The sequence below is a fragment of the Bolinopsis microptera genome, chromosome 7 (genome assembly GCF_026151205.1).
Source record: "Bolinopsis microptera isolate Bmic1 chromosome 7, MBARI_Bmic_1.0, whole genome shotgun sequence".
NCBI classification, from domain to species: Eukaryota; Metazoa; Ctenophora; class Tentaculata; order Lobata; family Bolinopsidae; genus Bolinopsis; species Bolinopsis microptera.
In genome coordinates, this window is record NC_087078.1 from 4,112,478 (window position 1) to 4,129,985 (window position 17,508).

Below are 17,508 nucleotides of genomic sequence, written 5' to 3' on the forward strand. Positions count from 1 at the left end.
CGCGCTCCTCGTCGGAAGGGCACCCCACACCGCTGTAACGACGCTGTTGTTGCCATAGCAACGCAAATTTATACTCTCACCGTTAGCACAGTGACATTTCGAACACTTAGAGCGTGAGTCAAGGAATATGTGAATTTGGAAATTTGGCCGGCTGGTGAACCTTGCAGCGCGTTTTTAAGCGGCGTGGGGTGCTCAGTTTGAAACAATACTTTAAACGAATCTCCCTATATATAGTTATACTTATAACATTGAAAACTATGCAGACCTTTAGAGGGTATTAATATCACTAAATATAAATTATCAAATCAAGTGAATTAGTTAAATGAAACGGAATATAAAAAGGTTTGTAAGCCCGGGGCATGTTCAAAATTAATTGAGTACCGGCAAAAATCACTTCAAGATAATTTTCTCTGCACTTATAGGATGCCCCGGGCTTCATTTATCGCAGAAGTGCTATCTACAATTCGACGACTTGACGCCTCACGCCCAAAACTCAACAACAGTCCAATTTTTACAATTTTACGGTAAAAGATTTCAAACTTTAAAGATTTTGAATATTTTAAGAAAGCAGGTCTGTGCAATATGCAGGACCGGTGTGCTGGCGTCGAGTGCAACTGAAGTAATCAAACGGGAAGTGCGACTACCATTCTGTAGACGTCACACTGTACTCTGTACGCACACACCATATCTTGCTGAATATTGCACACACCTCACATAACAAAAGAAATGAGGACTATGAAGCGCCATTTCACTCCAGTTAGGATCCATAGTAATCCAACCACTCAACATTATATAGATCACATCTTTTCGCTAAGCATATAGATCAGTACTTTACTGTATCACGCATCCTGGGATGCCTAAATTAATGGTTTACATATCAATTAGGGCAATAAACTTCAAGTTAACTTACCCAAAATTAACGGAACGACATAATTGGGGTATATTCAAATACCCGAATAATTAACCATTATTAATAACAACATTTGTTTCATATACAGGGCCTTTATACAATAGAACTACATTCCACCATATCGTGCTGATTGACAACACTGATTAACACTAATCACGTAGACTCGCTGTTCATTGTGGGTGTCTGGGCTGGGACATGTCGCCGCGCACACGTGCACGTGCGCACCTTGCACGTGCGTGCACCTTGCACGGCGACACGCTCCATCAATAACTCGCCAGCCCTCCCACTGCGCTGATTTCACTCAGCATTTCAATTCTATCTCTAATGAAGTGCACATTAGTACATGCCGCCCCTACTGTTATAACCACTGCGTCCGGCAGCACCGCCTCCCCCTCGTCGTCCACCATTGAATCTGCCTCCCCGGTAATATCCGCCACCACCACCACCTTGTGGGTAACCATAGTAACTGGGTCCGCCATAACCATAACCGTAGTCGTAACCACCGCTGTAGTCATAACCACCGTAATAGCCGCCATGGCCCCAGTAATCATAGTCGTACATGGCGTATCGGTTTCTCATGTCTTCTTTCAGCTTCTTTATCTTCTTGTACGCCGGGTGCTCCTCTGGGTACGTCTTCTGACAATCAACTCGGACGCCGTTGATTTCGTGGCGCTGTCCACGTGGCGGATTTTTCTTGTCAACCGCCTGTTCCACTGCCTCTTGAGAATCAAACTCGATGAACGCGAAACCCTTTTTCCTCTCGTGTTTGTTCTCTGGAATTAGTTTGATGGACTGAATGTTGCCGATCTCCGAGAAGTATGTCTTCAAGTCCTCCTCTGTTAGAGGGTCCCTGATTCCCCCCACGAACAGTCTATTCGTCTTCATCTTATCTTTGTAAGGAATTGCTTTGCTGATAATCACTTCTTTTCCGTCCAGTGTTGGAGGTCCTGCCTTTATAGCCTCCTCTCTGTGCTCTTCATCCCCGTAAGTTATGAAGCAGAATCCTCGCGAGTTTTGGTCTGCGTCCAGTTTCAGGTCTAATTTTTCTATCCTACCGAACTGTTCTGAAAATAAAAGCTCGGTTAGCTTTTAAAGGTGTGACAACCTGTTTAATGCTGAAGATCATTTCAGCTTAAACGGAATAATAGGATAAAAATTAAAATATGTGAATCATCAAAGCAACTGTAGTTTTAATAATAATTTTATTCCCAACAGTTCTGACAGGTAAAGTATGTAGTTACATAATCAGAGCTAAAAGGTTCTGGCAATGACTCCTGAAACAGTAAACCATGATTAACCGCCAATACCAGGTTCATGCTCACAATCTGATTATTGCTCATTACGATAAACCAAACAGTAGCCCCTGATATAATGTTCTTATCATTGGGACAAATCACATTGCAATAACAGCAGTATTATAAATATACGTGGGATTATCATGTTCTAAATATTAAACTTGAAATGATCGTTTAAGCGAATTTGATAATTTAAATGAAATGTTTAAAAGTAGTTGTACGCGATATTGTTATTGCAATATGTCATTATGGTTACTAACCACGGTATTCGGTAATGTCACGAAGGGGCGATTTAAGCTTTTTAAATACAACTGAAGTGAGGAAATGTGCGGTATGATGCGGTTTGTGCGGTATGATGCGGTGCTTGCTTTAAGTGACGTCAACTTTTATTTCACAAAATGTTTCCCTCGTTCATTAACCTAGATCATTGTATAAAGATTGTGGGAAAAACAGAATTTAACTTTTATTATCTGAACAATCCTCGCTAACTGTACACTAGCTAGAGAGATGTTTGGCTAGTGAAATGGCGTGCTACAAGTTTATTAGTACGATACAATAAGCAGCTTTAATTAAAAGTGGTTACAGGGATATTCTTGTACAGCAGCTGCTAATTAGATTTGACATGGAAAATAGCTCGGTGGATCAGGTCATAGAGCAAATTGTGTGTGCACGTTTGTGCACTGTGCACTGTGTGTGTGTGCACGTTTGTGCACTGTGTACTGTGTGAGTGTGTACGTTTGTGCACTGTGTACTGTGTGTGTGTGCACGTTTGTGCACTGTGTACTGTGTGTGTGTGTGCACGTTTGTGCACTGCGTACTGTGTGTGTGTGTGTGTACGTTTGTGCACTGTGTACTGTGTGAGTGTGTACGTTTGTGCACTGTGTACTGTGTGAGTGTGTACGTTTGTGCACTGTGTACTGTGTGAGTGTGCACGTTTGTGCACTGTGTACTGTGTGAGTGTGCACGTTTGTGCACTGTGTACTGTGTGAGTGTGTACGTTTGTGCACTGTGTACTGTGTGAGTGTGCACGTTCGTGCACTGTGTACTGTGTGAGTGTGCACGTTTGTGCACTGTGTACTGTATGAGTGTGCACGTTTGTGCACTGTGTACTGTGTGAGTGTGCACGTTTGTGAGTGTACACGTTAGTGCACTGTGTGAGTGTGCGTTAGATCTAAAATCGTACCTCAATACGAGTATTCATTTCTAGACAGATCTATGTCAGAAATATTCGTACGCTAGAAGTGTAGAAACATCCATTATATTTCTGACATACTAATTAGCTGATTAACTGCATGGTAGTGCCAGTGTAGTAATATTATAGTAGTATAATATAGTAGTTATATATTACACAGAGGTAGTTATTATAGTTGTTGTGTGCTTGTATTAGAATTGTATTCTGGTAGACAAATAACCGCAACTGCCGCCAACAGTAAGCGCGGCTAAATAGACAGTTAAATTGAAATTGTCAGAAGTGCTTCTTCTCCAAATATGGTTAACAGTTTCTAACACGAAAGATTTCTGGAGTTCACCTCCCCGGTTTAAGTAATTTAATAAAATCTACCATCATTTCAAATCAAGCATCAGACTTATTACGGGTGAGGCTACTAAATATCCCGCGCCAGAAAATGAAAACCATAAGATGTGTGATGACCTTATAGCCTGAACAATACATGACGCTACTGAAAAACTCACATAATCTCTGTAACCAGTTCTAAAAGCCAACTACAGAAAACCCCAGATTTATTGTGTAGCTGAAGCTTTCAGTAGGCTGTAACAGTGAACATCTGTGCCTTGAAACCCATTTTATTTCAACTAATTGTAGTACCATATTAGTGTAGCAGTATTGTATCATACCATAAGGCTGTTTCCACCATCAGCTCTTACAATTTACAAGATCCAGACTAAATTGACCCGGTACTACTATTGCTCTCTCCGGCACAATGGTTGGTACCTGGTGAATATAGCTGCTGTTTGTAGGAATGTACCGTGTGTACAGCTAATGTAAGCTAATGCTTGCTTGCAAAGCCATTATGGTATTTAGTCTCCATTTGAAGTTTGCTTACAGCTTTATGCTCGGAATGATATCCAAAGGTAAAGTGGAAACGTCGTTTCTCAATTCTCACTTTGATATTTCCGGGGAATAATTAATTAAAGATTGAATAGAGATAAACGGGATGTCGGTGTTTAATGTTGAGTCGTGAAGGATAAATAATTACTATTTGAGTGGGGCCTGTGAGATAAAAATACTTTCGATTGCGTTAAGACACATGACTAGTTCCTCCATGAAGGAGCTCCAGAGTCCAGGAGCTCCAGAAGGTATGCAGTTTGCAGAAGACTAAAGGCCTGGGCTGATTCTATAAACCCTCACTTACATACTCATCGTGCAGACCATTTTAAGAAATGTGTCAAAAATTCTTTATCTGAAACAAATAAGTCTCAAATTTCGTCTTCTCTCGGGTAGAGTTGGTAACAATGTAACATGTTGCTAACTTGATGTCTTAGAACTGTGACTTACAGAAGTATTTGGTAAACGTTTTCCTGGTAAAACTAACAGCCAGAACAAATACTAAGTATTTTCCTGCCTCACTGCTATTCTCAACTTTCAGGAATTTTTCCGGTTTCTCAGTCAACTGTCAATGTACTGTTCACCTTTAGTTTCCCTAAGTTGGACACAGTTGAGCTGTTGATGGCATTAGTTGACGGCACTGTTCTTGCGGTTATGATCTGACGGCATTAGAAGCATTTACAACTTTAAGTTGACGGCATTGCGATTAGTAATTGACGGTTGTTTGATGTGTCAATACAAATTTCCCACATCTTATTACAAACAAAATTATAATTTATCGATAAAATAACCAATCAATTAAGTCCAACATTTTTAAACGATTCCCATTTTACCCATAATATACCCCAATTATTAAGATAATTTTAGAATAAGCCTGTATAAAACATGTGTATATTATTCATGATTATGTTAATGAATCTGCTCTTATCACAGTGATCTAATACATCACTATTATACAGCTGTAGGGCCACACTGCGTATTACGCAGCACGCTAGATTGCAATGGACTATTAGCATAGTGCATGTCATTGATGTTTTGTCAATCATCGGTTATTAAACATTATATTATACTGCAGAGATTTTTGCAATGCAGAACTAGCACCGGAGTGACGAGGAGAAGGGAGGAGACGGTAAAAAGGAGAAGCTTCGTCTTAAACTATTGCTATTCTGTACAGGGTTTTTTCTAAGCTATTTCTATTCTGTACAGGGCTTTTTCTAAGCTATTTCTATTCTGTACAGGGTTTTTTCTAAGCTATTTCTATTCTGTACAGGTTGAACCAGATTTAACTTGATAATTTAGACCAGATAACAGATAATATAAACCACCCATTTAATCACCAGCTAGATATTAAAGTCACTATTGTGACGGTACATTAGAACTAGACAGAAACAAAGTGTGAAGGGCCTGAATATCTGGTCTTAAAGAGATTGCGTTAATTTTGGACCACACTGCATTATATTATAGCAGGCCGCTATTAATCGTGTCGAACTGTTGGGAGACACCAAATGTACATATAATGTAATGTCATACCGTACGAATTAGACGATTGACAATTTTGATAATTAGATTTGAGGAGGCTAAAGATTTTATGCATATTTTCACATATTTGAAAGCGCTTTATCAACAAAATGTCGAGTATTTTAAGGTTTCAGATAATCCAGGATACCAAAGAAGAGGCTCTACCATAACTACTAGTTTTTATTCCACGTAGTTAAAAATGTTTTTATCAAGCGAAAATGTTACCGTCTAGAGCTCAGTTTGTAATCAATATCATGCGAAAAACGCACCATTTTAAAATGTAATTTGTATCACGTACAGATTTACCGAAGCGTGCGAGTTTTGAAATGTGGAAATAAGAAGTTCTAGGTTACCTAGAGTACACGTATAAAAGTTTATTGAAAAGTAGTGTACAACTACAAGTACGTGTACACAATATTATGTATTTACATAATACAATATATACTGGTTTAAAATGTGGTAAAATATGCGACATGGGCGCTGGAACTTAAAGTCGTATAAGAAAACATGTACAAATAACACATCAACACCTAACAGCATTCTCAACATTTTAAACTGCTCTCAATTTGTACACTACAATGTAGTATACACATGTGTTTACGCGTACGTGGTATAAAATAGCTGTGACGCAGATATCCGAGACTAAGACATACTGAAGACTTGGTATTTAGTATTTGATATGTTGAAGCTGTAAAGTACATTCAGATGAGAACGTAGAGAACCATTTTTGAGATAAAAACACTAGTAGACACATTCCCAGAGCTTCTAGAATGTGTGCACATTCTTGTACACCAGACAAGAGGATATTTCTGAATAAGGAGGGAGCAAAATTTGAAGTATTTGCAGGGAATCTAATTAATTCTGCAGCCTGACGCATATTCTATAATATTATTCTATTTACCGTGTTGAGATTATTTATGACTTGCAGGACTTCATTGCGATATGTTAGATATGTAGGAGTATAATATACACCCAACACACCCAACCTACCTAGCGGCATCAAAGACGTAATGTATATTGACATTTTATGTGAAAACTTAATTTATAATTAATCAGTAATATCACGTGATCAGGTAAAATGGAATTCAGAACGGGAGGGTGTGGTAAGTAATGTACTTTAGAATATGTGAAATATTCCTGATATTTAGAGAAGGATCGCTCTCTTATAAAGTGTCTTGTTATGGTGTGTACGTGTTATTTAGGCTGGAATCTACATTCCGTGTACGTGTTTCACAACTCCTGACAAGGGACGGGGCTGTGTGTTTCACTAACATTCAGATCTACTAAACATTAGTCTTATGTGTACACTCAAGAACCAGGAATTATGTGTAAACAGCTACATTCAGGAGTTAGGTAACTTGGATTATTCTGAAGCTCAATTCAAATGTTGTGGAGAAAAATTCTTTAGAAGTAGAATCAGAAAATTAGTTATGTTCGGCGTGAAACAGAGAAAGAAGATTTGGAGGTCTTCTAAAGAATTAAATGTAGCTTTTGAAGGACACAAATCGGGAGTCGCACAGCTGCAGCCCGGAGCTATTTCTTTAGAGTATTACAATAGTTGCAGTCAGAGCAAAGTTCTCCTTGTATGATCAGAATACACGTTGCAGGTGGGTCAAGCCTGTGCTACGACTCTAAGTTATGCATGTATAGAACTGAGGAATGGAGTATGGCTGGAACTAAGGAATGGAGTATAGCTGGAACTAAGGAATGGAGTATGGCTGGAACTAAGAAATGGAGTATGGCTGGAACTAATAAATAGAGTATGGCTGGAACTAAGAAATGGAGTATGGCTGGAACTAAGGAATGGATTATGACTGGAACTAAGAAATGGAGTATGGCTGGAACTAATAAATAGAGTATGGCTGGAACTAAGAAATGGAGTATGGCTGGAACTAAGGAATGGATTATGACTGGAACTAAGAAATGGAGTATGGCTGGAACTAAGGAATGGAGTAAGGCTGGAACTAAGGAATGGAGTAAGGCTGGAACTAAGCTATGGAGTATGGCTGGAACTAAGGAATGGAGTATGGCTGAAACTAAGGAATGGAGTATGGCTGAAACTAAGGAATGGAGTAAGGCTGGAACTAAGCTATGGAGTCTGGCTGGAACTAAGGAATGGAGTATGGCTGAAACTAAGGAATGGAGTATGACTGGAACTAAGGAATGGAGTAAGGCTGGAACTAAGGAATGGAGTATAGCTGGAACTAAGGAATGGAGTATGGCTGGAACTAAGAAATGGAGTATGGCTGGAACTAAGGAATGGAGTATGGCTGGAACTAAGAAATAGAGTATGGCTGGAACTTAGGAATTTGGAGTATGCCTGAAACTAAGGAATGGAGTAAGGCTGGAATTAAGCTATGGAGTATGGCTGGAACTAAGGAATGGAGTATGGCTGGAACTAAGGAATGGAGTATGACTGGAACTAAGGAATGGAGTAAGGCTGGAACTAAGGAATGGAGTATGGCTGAAACTAAGGAATGGAGTAAGACTGGAACTAAGGAATGGAGTATGGCTGGAACTAAGCTATGGAGTATGGCTGAAACTAGGAATTGAGTATGACTTGAACTAAGGAATGGAGTAAGGCTGGAACTAAGCTATAGAGTATGGCTGGAACTAGGGAATGGAGTATGGCTGGAACTAAGGAATGGAGTATGGCTGGAACTAAGGAATAAAGTATGGCTGGAACTAAGGAATGGAGTATGGCTGAAACTAAGGAATGGAGTAAGACTGGAACTAAGGAATGGAGTATGGCTGGAACTAAGGAATGGAGTAAGGCTGGAACTAAGGAATGGAGTATAGCCGGAACTAAGGAATGGAGTATGGCTGAAACTAAGGAATGGAGTAAGGCTGGAACTAAGGAATAAAGTATGGCTGGAACTAAGGAATGGAGTATGGCTGAAACTAAGGAATGGAGTAAGACTGGAACTAAGGAATGGAGTATGGCTGGAACTAAGGAATGGAGTATGGCTGGAACTAAGGAATGGAGTAAGGCTGGAACTAAGGAATGAAGTATGACTGGAACTAAGGAATGGAGTATGGCTGAAACCAAGGAATGGAGTAAGGCTGGAACTAAGAAATGGAGTATGGCTGGAACTAAGGAAAGGAGTATGGCTGGAACTAAGGAATGGAGTAAGAACTTAGGAATGGAGTATAGCTGGAACTAAGGAGTATGGCTGGAGGACAGTTAGTCTGTGTAATTTAAAGGTTATTGGTGATGACGTGTATTACTTTACCTGTACTAAACTTAACATCTCCTAGAAACCAACTCCCTAACTTCTAGAGCTCATAAAGCTATAGTAAATTGTAATTTTATGGACTGAGCTGGGTTTGCTCGTCGAAGCTCTTACATATAATACTCATGAGAATGGTCAGTACTTTGCACAGCAAGTGATTTATTCACTTTACTTTGATCAAGAATTTAGATTTCAGAGGCTTCGTTTAACGGTTCATTATGACGTCACATCATATCTATTATAACGTCTACTGAACTGTATAAAATGAAGCTGTCAAAGTATGAATTGAAGTCTTGCCAACGGTAGGGATGCCTTCAAGTCAATTGTGTTTTGAGTTGTAGAGTTAAGTTAACTGTGATAGGTACCCCGTCACGTGACATGTTTGATCTTTGTCAGAGTCTGACCAGTCACGGCTTGTTACGTCAAATGTGGAAAATTACCAACAGCTCGACAACCTCCTCTTGGAAACAACTAGAGCCCTCCAAAGGTTGCTAACGTCACACTTTCTCAACAATTAGAAAGCAAATTCAGGTTAGCTTCCAGACACGCATGTGCCGTAAGGTTCCCTTTCGTGAGATGTCTTTACACAGATTCTGGCAAAATCTCAGCTGAGCTGTTGGGTAGCCAGTCAGTTTATAATGTTAGAAATCATACTATTTTTATTTAGCTACACTAAATATAGTGAGATGTTACCCGGGTCTAATTATTCGAAGCACCTTATTCTGGACCATCTATGATCCCGAAAAGATTAGACCTGACCAACTAAATTCCGGACTATTTATAACTTATGCCGGTCAAAAACATAATATAATATAATAAACATAATGACATCGGACATTTTACTTCATATAAACTGTGTCCTAGGTAAAATTTTCCCAGAATTACTGAAGGCGTATTTAAAATTCCTCGATTGTAAGGTACGGCAGGCTCAGGAAATGTGTTACATAATAGTGTGTAGCCTTGTTGGCCGGCCTTCACAAATTAGGGTGGACACGGAATAAGATAATCAATAAACTTAATCAATCTGGAAAACACGACCAGAACTCCGTGCAGTACATTCACAAATTAATTAACTTCCAGGTTAAAACTTAAAAGCAGAATATATCCAGGAGATTGTGTCAATCATGAATAAATTGTATACACATTGTGCAGGGCCATCCCGGTAATATCCTACTTGCTTGTTGTTACAAAATTAAGATAAGAAACGAGGCTGAAAGTCTAGCGGTTTCTTACTATCAGGTTCGTAAGACACACGAGGCTAACATGCCGTACACACTAGAGTTACACTAGAGGCCGTTACATACTTTGACAGACGTGGGACGGAAGGTGTGGTGTGTAAAGTGGAGATCAGGTGACACATCTAATACCTTGTACACAGTTTTAATACTTTCAACTCTACTATATAACAAATAATTTGAGGTATGAGATATGATAGACGAGCGTAAGTGTTGACGTGCAAAGGACTGCTGTGAGTGTACTTGAAGATTACTCATCCTCCTCCTTCTCATCAAAACTATTCTCATCAAAACTACTATCTGGACTGAAGGTATTGCGTTTACAGTGTTTATTGTGCTTCTGAACATTGAACTCTTGATAATATAACTATGTCAAATAATAAGAGCTCAGACATTAGTCTCCACTCTTGTGAGCGCCCTTTAGAACATTTGAACTTTTCATTCCAGTCTGAAAAATCAGAGAACTGTAACAATTGTCTGTCAAAAGACATCAAGATTGACTTTTTAGAAAAAAAGTTGTCTTTATTGAATGAAATTATCAGAACTAGTGATCTCATTGCTCAGTACAATGATAGTCTCATATCAGATCAAACTCAAATACAAGAACAGAGTTTTAAGTGTGAAAATTTGCTGCCAAACTTATCAGAGGAGATTGAATGTGAGATCATAACCATTACCCCTCAGTCACACGTTGTTATCAATCAAGTAGAAGCGTTTGATGTAGATGACATTGTTGTGGAAGATGTTGTATCGGACAGTTTGTTTGTTGACAACGATGTCGTGGACAAAGTTGTTCCACAGGAGGTTGTTGGAAACGAGATTGTTATCAGTGAGATTGTTGTTAACGAGGTTATGGCAGACGAGGATGATGTGTCTGATCTCCCTGTATCTACTGCTACTGGTGAATCACGGATCAAACCCCTAAGCCCAGAGACAAATATCCAAACTTGGTCCGTACCCCTGTCTACGATCCTATAACACCGGGGCCAATGAATATATCTGTAACTTGTTCCCCATCACCAGTGAAACCAGTTACCCTACTAGATGATGGTCCATTCTCTAAATTTTCACTTGATCTATTAATGGAAGAACTTGAGTTCAGTCACGGTTTTAAAAACAGGAAATCGGTTTATTTTGGTGACTTTCCCTATGAGTACTCAGGTGCAACACATGACCCAAAAAGTGTACACAATGATTCCTACCTTGCTAAACTCAGCTCCTACATTAATGTGATATTACCCAATTTCAGACACAATAGTATTCTCGTCAATCTATATGAAACTGGAGCAGAGTTCATGCCAGCTCATAGCGATTCTGAATCATGTATTGTAGAACACTCTGATATTGTAACCATTTCACTTGGTGCGACGAGAACACTGCAAATTAGATCAAACGGCAGCAATGAAGTTGTGGGCTCTGTGCAGCTTCAGCATGGAGATGTCTTCATCATGTCCAAATTGTCTCAGGCTGACTTTCAACATGAGATACTGCCAGACGAAATGTGTGATGAACCCCGGATCAGCATCACCCTAAGACTGATGAAGCCCCCTAGGATCACTCAGTCAACTGAGTTTGGTCTGCGTTCACCGCCCCCACCCATCCCCCATTCAGGACACAAACTGACAGACTCTTCTTCACCTGCACTCTCAGTTTGCAAACAGTCAGCTAAAGCTTCACAAAAGTCTGTCCTATTCATAAGCAGCTCTATGTTCAGGTTTCTTGATGCGGACAAGTTATCATCGTCCACTGTTAGTGCTAGTAAACTGTTTTATCCTGGGGCTGATGCCAAAGTAATGTTAAATAAACTAAAAACTGACCTACACTCTGTTCCATCCCCATCTATTATTTATATTATGACAGGAACTAATAATGTGAACACAGTCTATTTTGGCTCAAAGTCACTGAAGGATGCAGCGGGTGACATTAGTAATCTCTTAAATTATCTCAAGTCAGTGTATCCGAATGCAACAATTAATGTTCTCAATATTCTTCCCAGGAGTACAAAAGGCCGCAATGATGTTGTGGCAGAGCTAAATAAGGTTATTAAGGATATGTGTAGCAAAGATTCTTGTTTTAATTACATTAGCACCCATAATTTATTTAACTATAATAGAAGTGGATTCAGGAAAGAATTTTATTTTGCCAGACCATCTGCAAAAATATCTGATAACTGTCACCTCAATACAAGCGGTGTTATTCGACTTGCTAAATTTCTGAAGTATTGGGCCCATAAGCAAGTTTGAATGTTCAGAAAGATTGTTAACATTTATTTCATCTAGATAAGGGATAATTACACATTGTTCCTCATGTTTATTGAAGTTTTAGAAAGTTTTGTTATTATCTCATACAAATTTGCCAGTTCTGCAATTTATCTTATTCTGACAAGTTTATAGCAGCATAAATTGGAAAAATTTTCATGCTCTCACAGCAGTTCTTGCATTAACCCGTGCATTAGTAAAATCACAGTTTCATACCATGCCAAAAAGCTTGCAGTGGGACATTGCAACATGCAGGGAGGACTAACAGGTATGCCAAAATGTCTTGAAATCCAAGATCTAATCTGGAAAGAGAAATTAGATGTTTTATGCCTGAATGAAACAAATCTTAAGTCGGATATTGACTCAGCCAGTCTAAACCTACCCAAGAATTTTACTTTTATCCGCAAAGACCGTCCTAACGACAATGGTCATGGGGGATGTGGCATTCTCATCAGTGAGCACATAAAGTTTAAAATGATTCAACTAAACTTAGTTTTGCAATATGACCAAATCGAGGCTATTTGGATCCATCTTACAGATTGCAATATTTTCATCTGCTGTTTCTACAGATCTGAGTTGTTTAGTCCTCTTGACAAATTTTTAGATTATATGACAGACTGCATGATGAGTATAGGAAGTAAGAATGTTATTTGGCTGGGTGATGTAAATGTAGACCAAAACAACATCAGCAGTATGAACTATAAGAAATTAGACATTACAATGAAAATGTTTGGAATGGTACAGGTAGTTCAGGATATTACCCGCATTGCTAAACTAGGAAACAGAATCACAAAGACCACAATCGATGTTGTCATAACAAACACTTACTCCAAGTTTCTTGACTGCAAAGTCCTTGATGATTGTATAGGAGATCATCAGGTCGTAAAGTTCATTGTCGATTTCAATGTGCATAAGGCCTCAAAATTCAAGAAGTTACTAATAAGAGATCACAGCAAAATGAATGTTACTGCTCTTAAAGAATTTTTGGAAACTTGTGATTATAGACCAATAATAGATTCAACTAGTCTGAATGATGCAGTTGATGGTTTAAACGAACATATTGATCACTACTATGATCACTTCTGTCCAATTAAACAAATTAAGTGCCATAGTGATTACATCCATAAGCCATCTCCAGAATTTTTAGAAAGTAAGAAATTGAAAGGGAAACTTTACCGTAAATTTTTAACACACAACAAGAACAGACGTATACATCCAAATGGTCTTATACACTGTAATAAATGTGACTCATTATGGATGGCATATAAACGGCAGAGAAACTATTCAACCTATTTGTCTAGAATTAATAGGAAGACTAACTTAGCAACAGAACTGAAAGCCAAGTGTGCCATGAATGATCTAAAGGGTGTATGGAAAACGATAAAGACAGCATCAAATCTGCCTGTTAAAGCTAACAATATCAATAACAATCTTGATGCTGAAACCACCAATAAATATTTTGCTGAAATAGGTCCAAAGATCCAAGCAGAAGTGCAGCTGGAAAATGAAAATGAATTTCTATCTTATCTACAAAATGAGCAGATTGACAACGAGACCAGCTTGAATAGCTTTACTGAAATAACTGAGTCCAATATCTTAGACTATGTGGCAAGTATCCCTTGTAGCAAATCCACTAATGATCATATACCATTGAGAGTGTTTAGACAAATTTTACCTGCATTTATTGCTCCATTAACACATCTTGTAAATTTGAGTTTATCCAGTGGCATCATGCCAAACAGCTGCAAGGTTGCAAAAGTCACCCCAATCCATAAGGATGGTGATACTGAGAATCCTAGTAATTATCGACCAATCTCAATTTTACCGATTCTTGGAAAGTGCATCGAATTTTGTGTGAACTCCCAACTGACTCAATATCTTGATGAAAAGGGAATACTTTCAGAGCATCAATATGGTTTCCGTAAAGATCACTCTACAACTTATCTCATGTTAGATCTGTTTGATCGTATATTTACTGCTAAGAACAGTGCCAAGCATCCTGCAATTATCTTCCTGGACATCAGAAAGGCATTTGATACTGTTAACCATGATATTCTCATTCAAAAGCTGAAGCATTATGGAATAAAAGATACTGCATTGAGCTGGTTTAGGAGCTTCCTCACAGATAGATTACAGCAAACTAGAGTTGGGAGTAGGATAAGCAGTTTACATTCATTGAACTCTGGAGTGCCTCAAGGAAGTATATTAGGACCAATTCTATTCAGCATTTTTATCAATGACCTGCCTAATGCATGCCTATTTTCTAAACCTTATCTATTTGCTGATGACGGTGCATTATATTTTGACAATATATCTAGAGGAAACTATGGTAACATCAAACAAGAGTTGAAATTAGTTATCAGATGGCTTCAGGCTAATAAACTATCCCTGAATAATGAAAAAACAAAACTAATGATCCTTGACTCTAAGCCTAACCTTGATGCCATCCTTGTTGAAATTTGTGATGACCTTACTTTGGTAATCTGTGAAACTAAATCCCATAAGTACCTTGGACTTATAGTTGACAGCAGATTGACATTTAATGAACATATTGATAACATTAAGAAAAAGATATCCAAAAGAATTGGTGCTATGTATAGATCAAAAAAACTTCTCCCTCTTAAGTTCAGGAAGATGTTTGCTAATGCACTTATGTTGCCACATTTTGACTACTTAGACACCATCTGGTCAAGAACATATAAAAAACGACTAGGAGAGTTAGATATCATGTACAAAAAGGTTGCTAAAATAGCCCTAGATGTAAACATCAGAGAGAGGTCGGTTAATGTATACAAAAATATGGGATGGCTTCCTCTCCATTTGAGACGACAGGTTCATCTTAGCTCATATATGTACCGTATAATCAATGAAACATGTCCAAAGCATTTTATCGGGAAATTCTCGTATATTTCTGGTGGATCACGTGAGGCAGAAAACTGCAATCTTTATACTCCTAAATCAAGATCTCACAAGGAGTTTAACTATCTAGGAACTAAGGCCTGGAACATATTACCAAAGTCCCTTAGAGAGTGTGACGACGTTAAGAAATTTTCTAAGTTATACAAAGAAACTCTTATGAATATGGTGCTAACTGATGAGAATTACCAAGGGGATAACTCTTACGATAAATTCATGATCCCACCCAACACTAGCCAATGTATCTAGGCAGTTATGTTATTTCGGTTAAGTTATCTCAGTACATAAGTGAATCCAATCTATCCCCTGCAATCAAAGTATTTCCATGCCTATTAAGCTATTACAGGAAATTAGGAACATCAGTGGAAAGGTGCACTGTCAATCATTATTGCTCCATACCTCCAGTCCTCCTGTTATGTGCAATTCTCACTGCTATATATGCTCCTCATTTGTATCAATTATATTGATGCTACATTGTTATTGAATATGAAATAATTTTCAACCGTATTAATTTATTAACTTATTGTAAATAGCAAGTTTGACAAAGGGATTACGTTTATTTTACCTGGAGTTCGTTTAAGTTTAGTATTGTAAATAGTTAATTTGACGAAGGGAATACGTCTATTTTACCCTGAGTTATGTTTTAGTTCAATCTTGACACAATTTTAAAGTAGTACACGGAATAAGATAATCAATAAACTTAATCAATCTGGAAAACACGACCAGAACTCCGTGCAGTACATTCACAAATTAATTAACTTCCAGGTTAAAACTTAAAAGCAGAATATATCCAGGAGATTGTGTCAATCATGAATAAATTGTATACACATTGTGCAGGGCCATCCCGGTAATATCCTACTTGCTTGTTGTTACAAAATTAAGATAAGAAACGAGGCTGAAAGTCTAGCGGTTTCTTACTATCAGGTTCGTAAGACACACGAGGCTAACATGCCGTACACACTAGAGTTACACTAGAGGCCGTTACATACTTTGACAGACGTGGGACGGAAGGTGTGGTGTGTAAAGTGGAGATCAGGTGACACATCTAATACCTTGTACACAGTTTTAATACTTTCAACTCTACTATATAACAAATAATTTGAGGTATGAGATATGATAGACGAGCGTAAGTGTTGACGTGCAAAGGACTGCTGTGAGTGTACTTGAAGATTACTCATCCTCCTCCTTCTCATCAAAACTATTCTCATCAAAACTACTATCTGGACTGAAGGTATTGCGTTTACAGTGTTTATTGTGCTTCTGAACATTGAACTCTTGATAATATAACTATGTCAAATAATAAGAGCTCAGACATTAGTCTCCACTCTTGTGAGCGCCCTTTAGAACATTTGAACTTTTCATTCCAGTCTGAAAAATCAGAGAACTGTAACAATTGTCTGTCAAAAGACATCAAGATTGACTTTTTAGAAAAAAAGTTGTCTTTATTGAATGAAATTATCAGAACTAGTGATCTCATTGCTCAGTACAATGATAGTCTCATATCAGATCAAACTCAAATACAAGAACAGAGTTTTAAGTGTGAAAATTTGCTGCCAAACTTATCAGAGGAGATTGAATGTGAGATCATAACCATTACCCCTCAGTCACACGTTGTTATCAATCAAGTAGAAGCGTTTGATGTAGATGACATTGTTGTGGAAGATGTTGTATCGGACAGTTTGTTTGTTGACAACGATGTCGTGGACAAAGTTGTTCCACAGGAGGTTGTTGGAAACGAGATTGTTATCAGTGAGATTGTTGTTAACGAGGTTATGGCAGACGAGGATGATGTGTCTGATCTCCCTGTATCTACTGCTACTGGTGAATCACGGATCAACACCCCTAAGCCCAGAGACAAATATCCAAACTTGGTCCGTACCCCTGTCTACGATCCTATAACACCGGGGCCAATGAATATATCTGTAACTTGTTCCCCATCACCAGTGAAACCAGTTACCCTACTAGATGATGGTCCATTCTCTAAATTTTCACTTGATCTATTAATGGAAGAACTTGAGTTCAGTCACGGTTTTAAAAACAGGAAATCGGTTTATTTTGGTGACTTTCCCTATGAGTAC

General features: G+C 38.4%; 2 protein-coding genes across 2 annotated transcripts in view; both read right to left on the bottom strand.

Annotated features, from left to right (window-relative positions):
• LOC134818978 (alpha-actinin, sarcomeric-like) overlaps positions 1-17,508 on the bottom strand; it is a 136,659-nt gene that overhangs the window by 80,517 nt on the left and 38,634 nt on the right. The window lies entirely within an intron of this gene.
• Positions 1,247-6,788, bottom strand: LOC134818171 (RNA-binding protein squid-like). The gene is made up of 2 exons (XM_063827604.1): positions 6,779-6,788; positions 1,247-1,974 (listed from the first exon to the last, which is right to left on the bottom strand). Exons 1-2 carry the CDS (start codon positions 6,786-6,788, stop codon positions 1,247-1,249), a joined length of 738 nt encoding a protein of 245 aa, XP_063683674.1.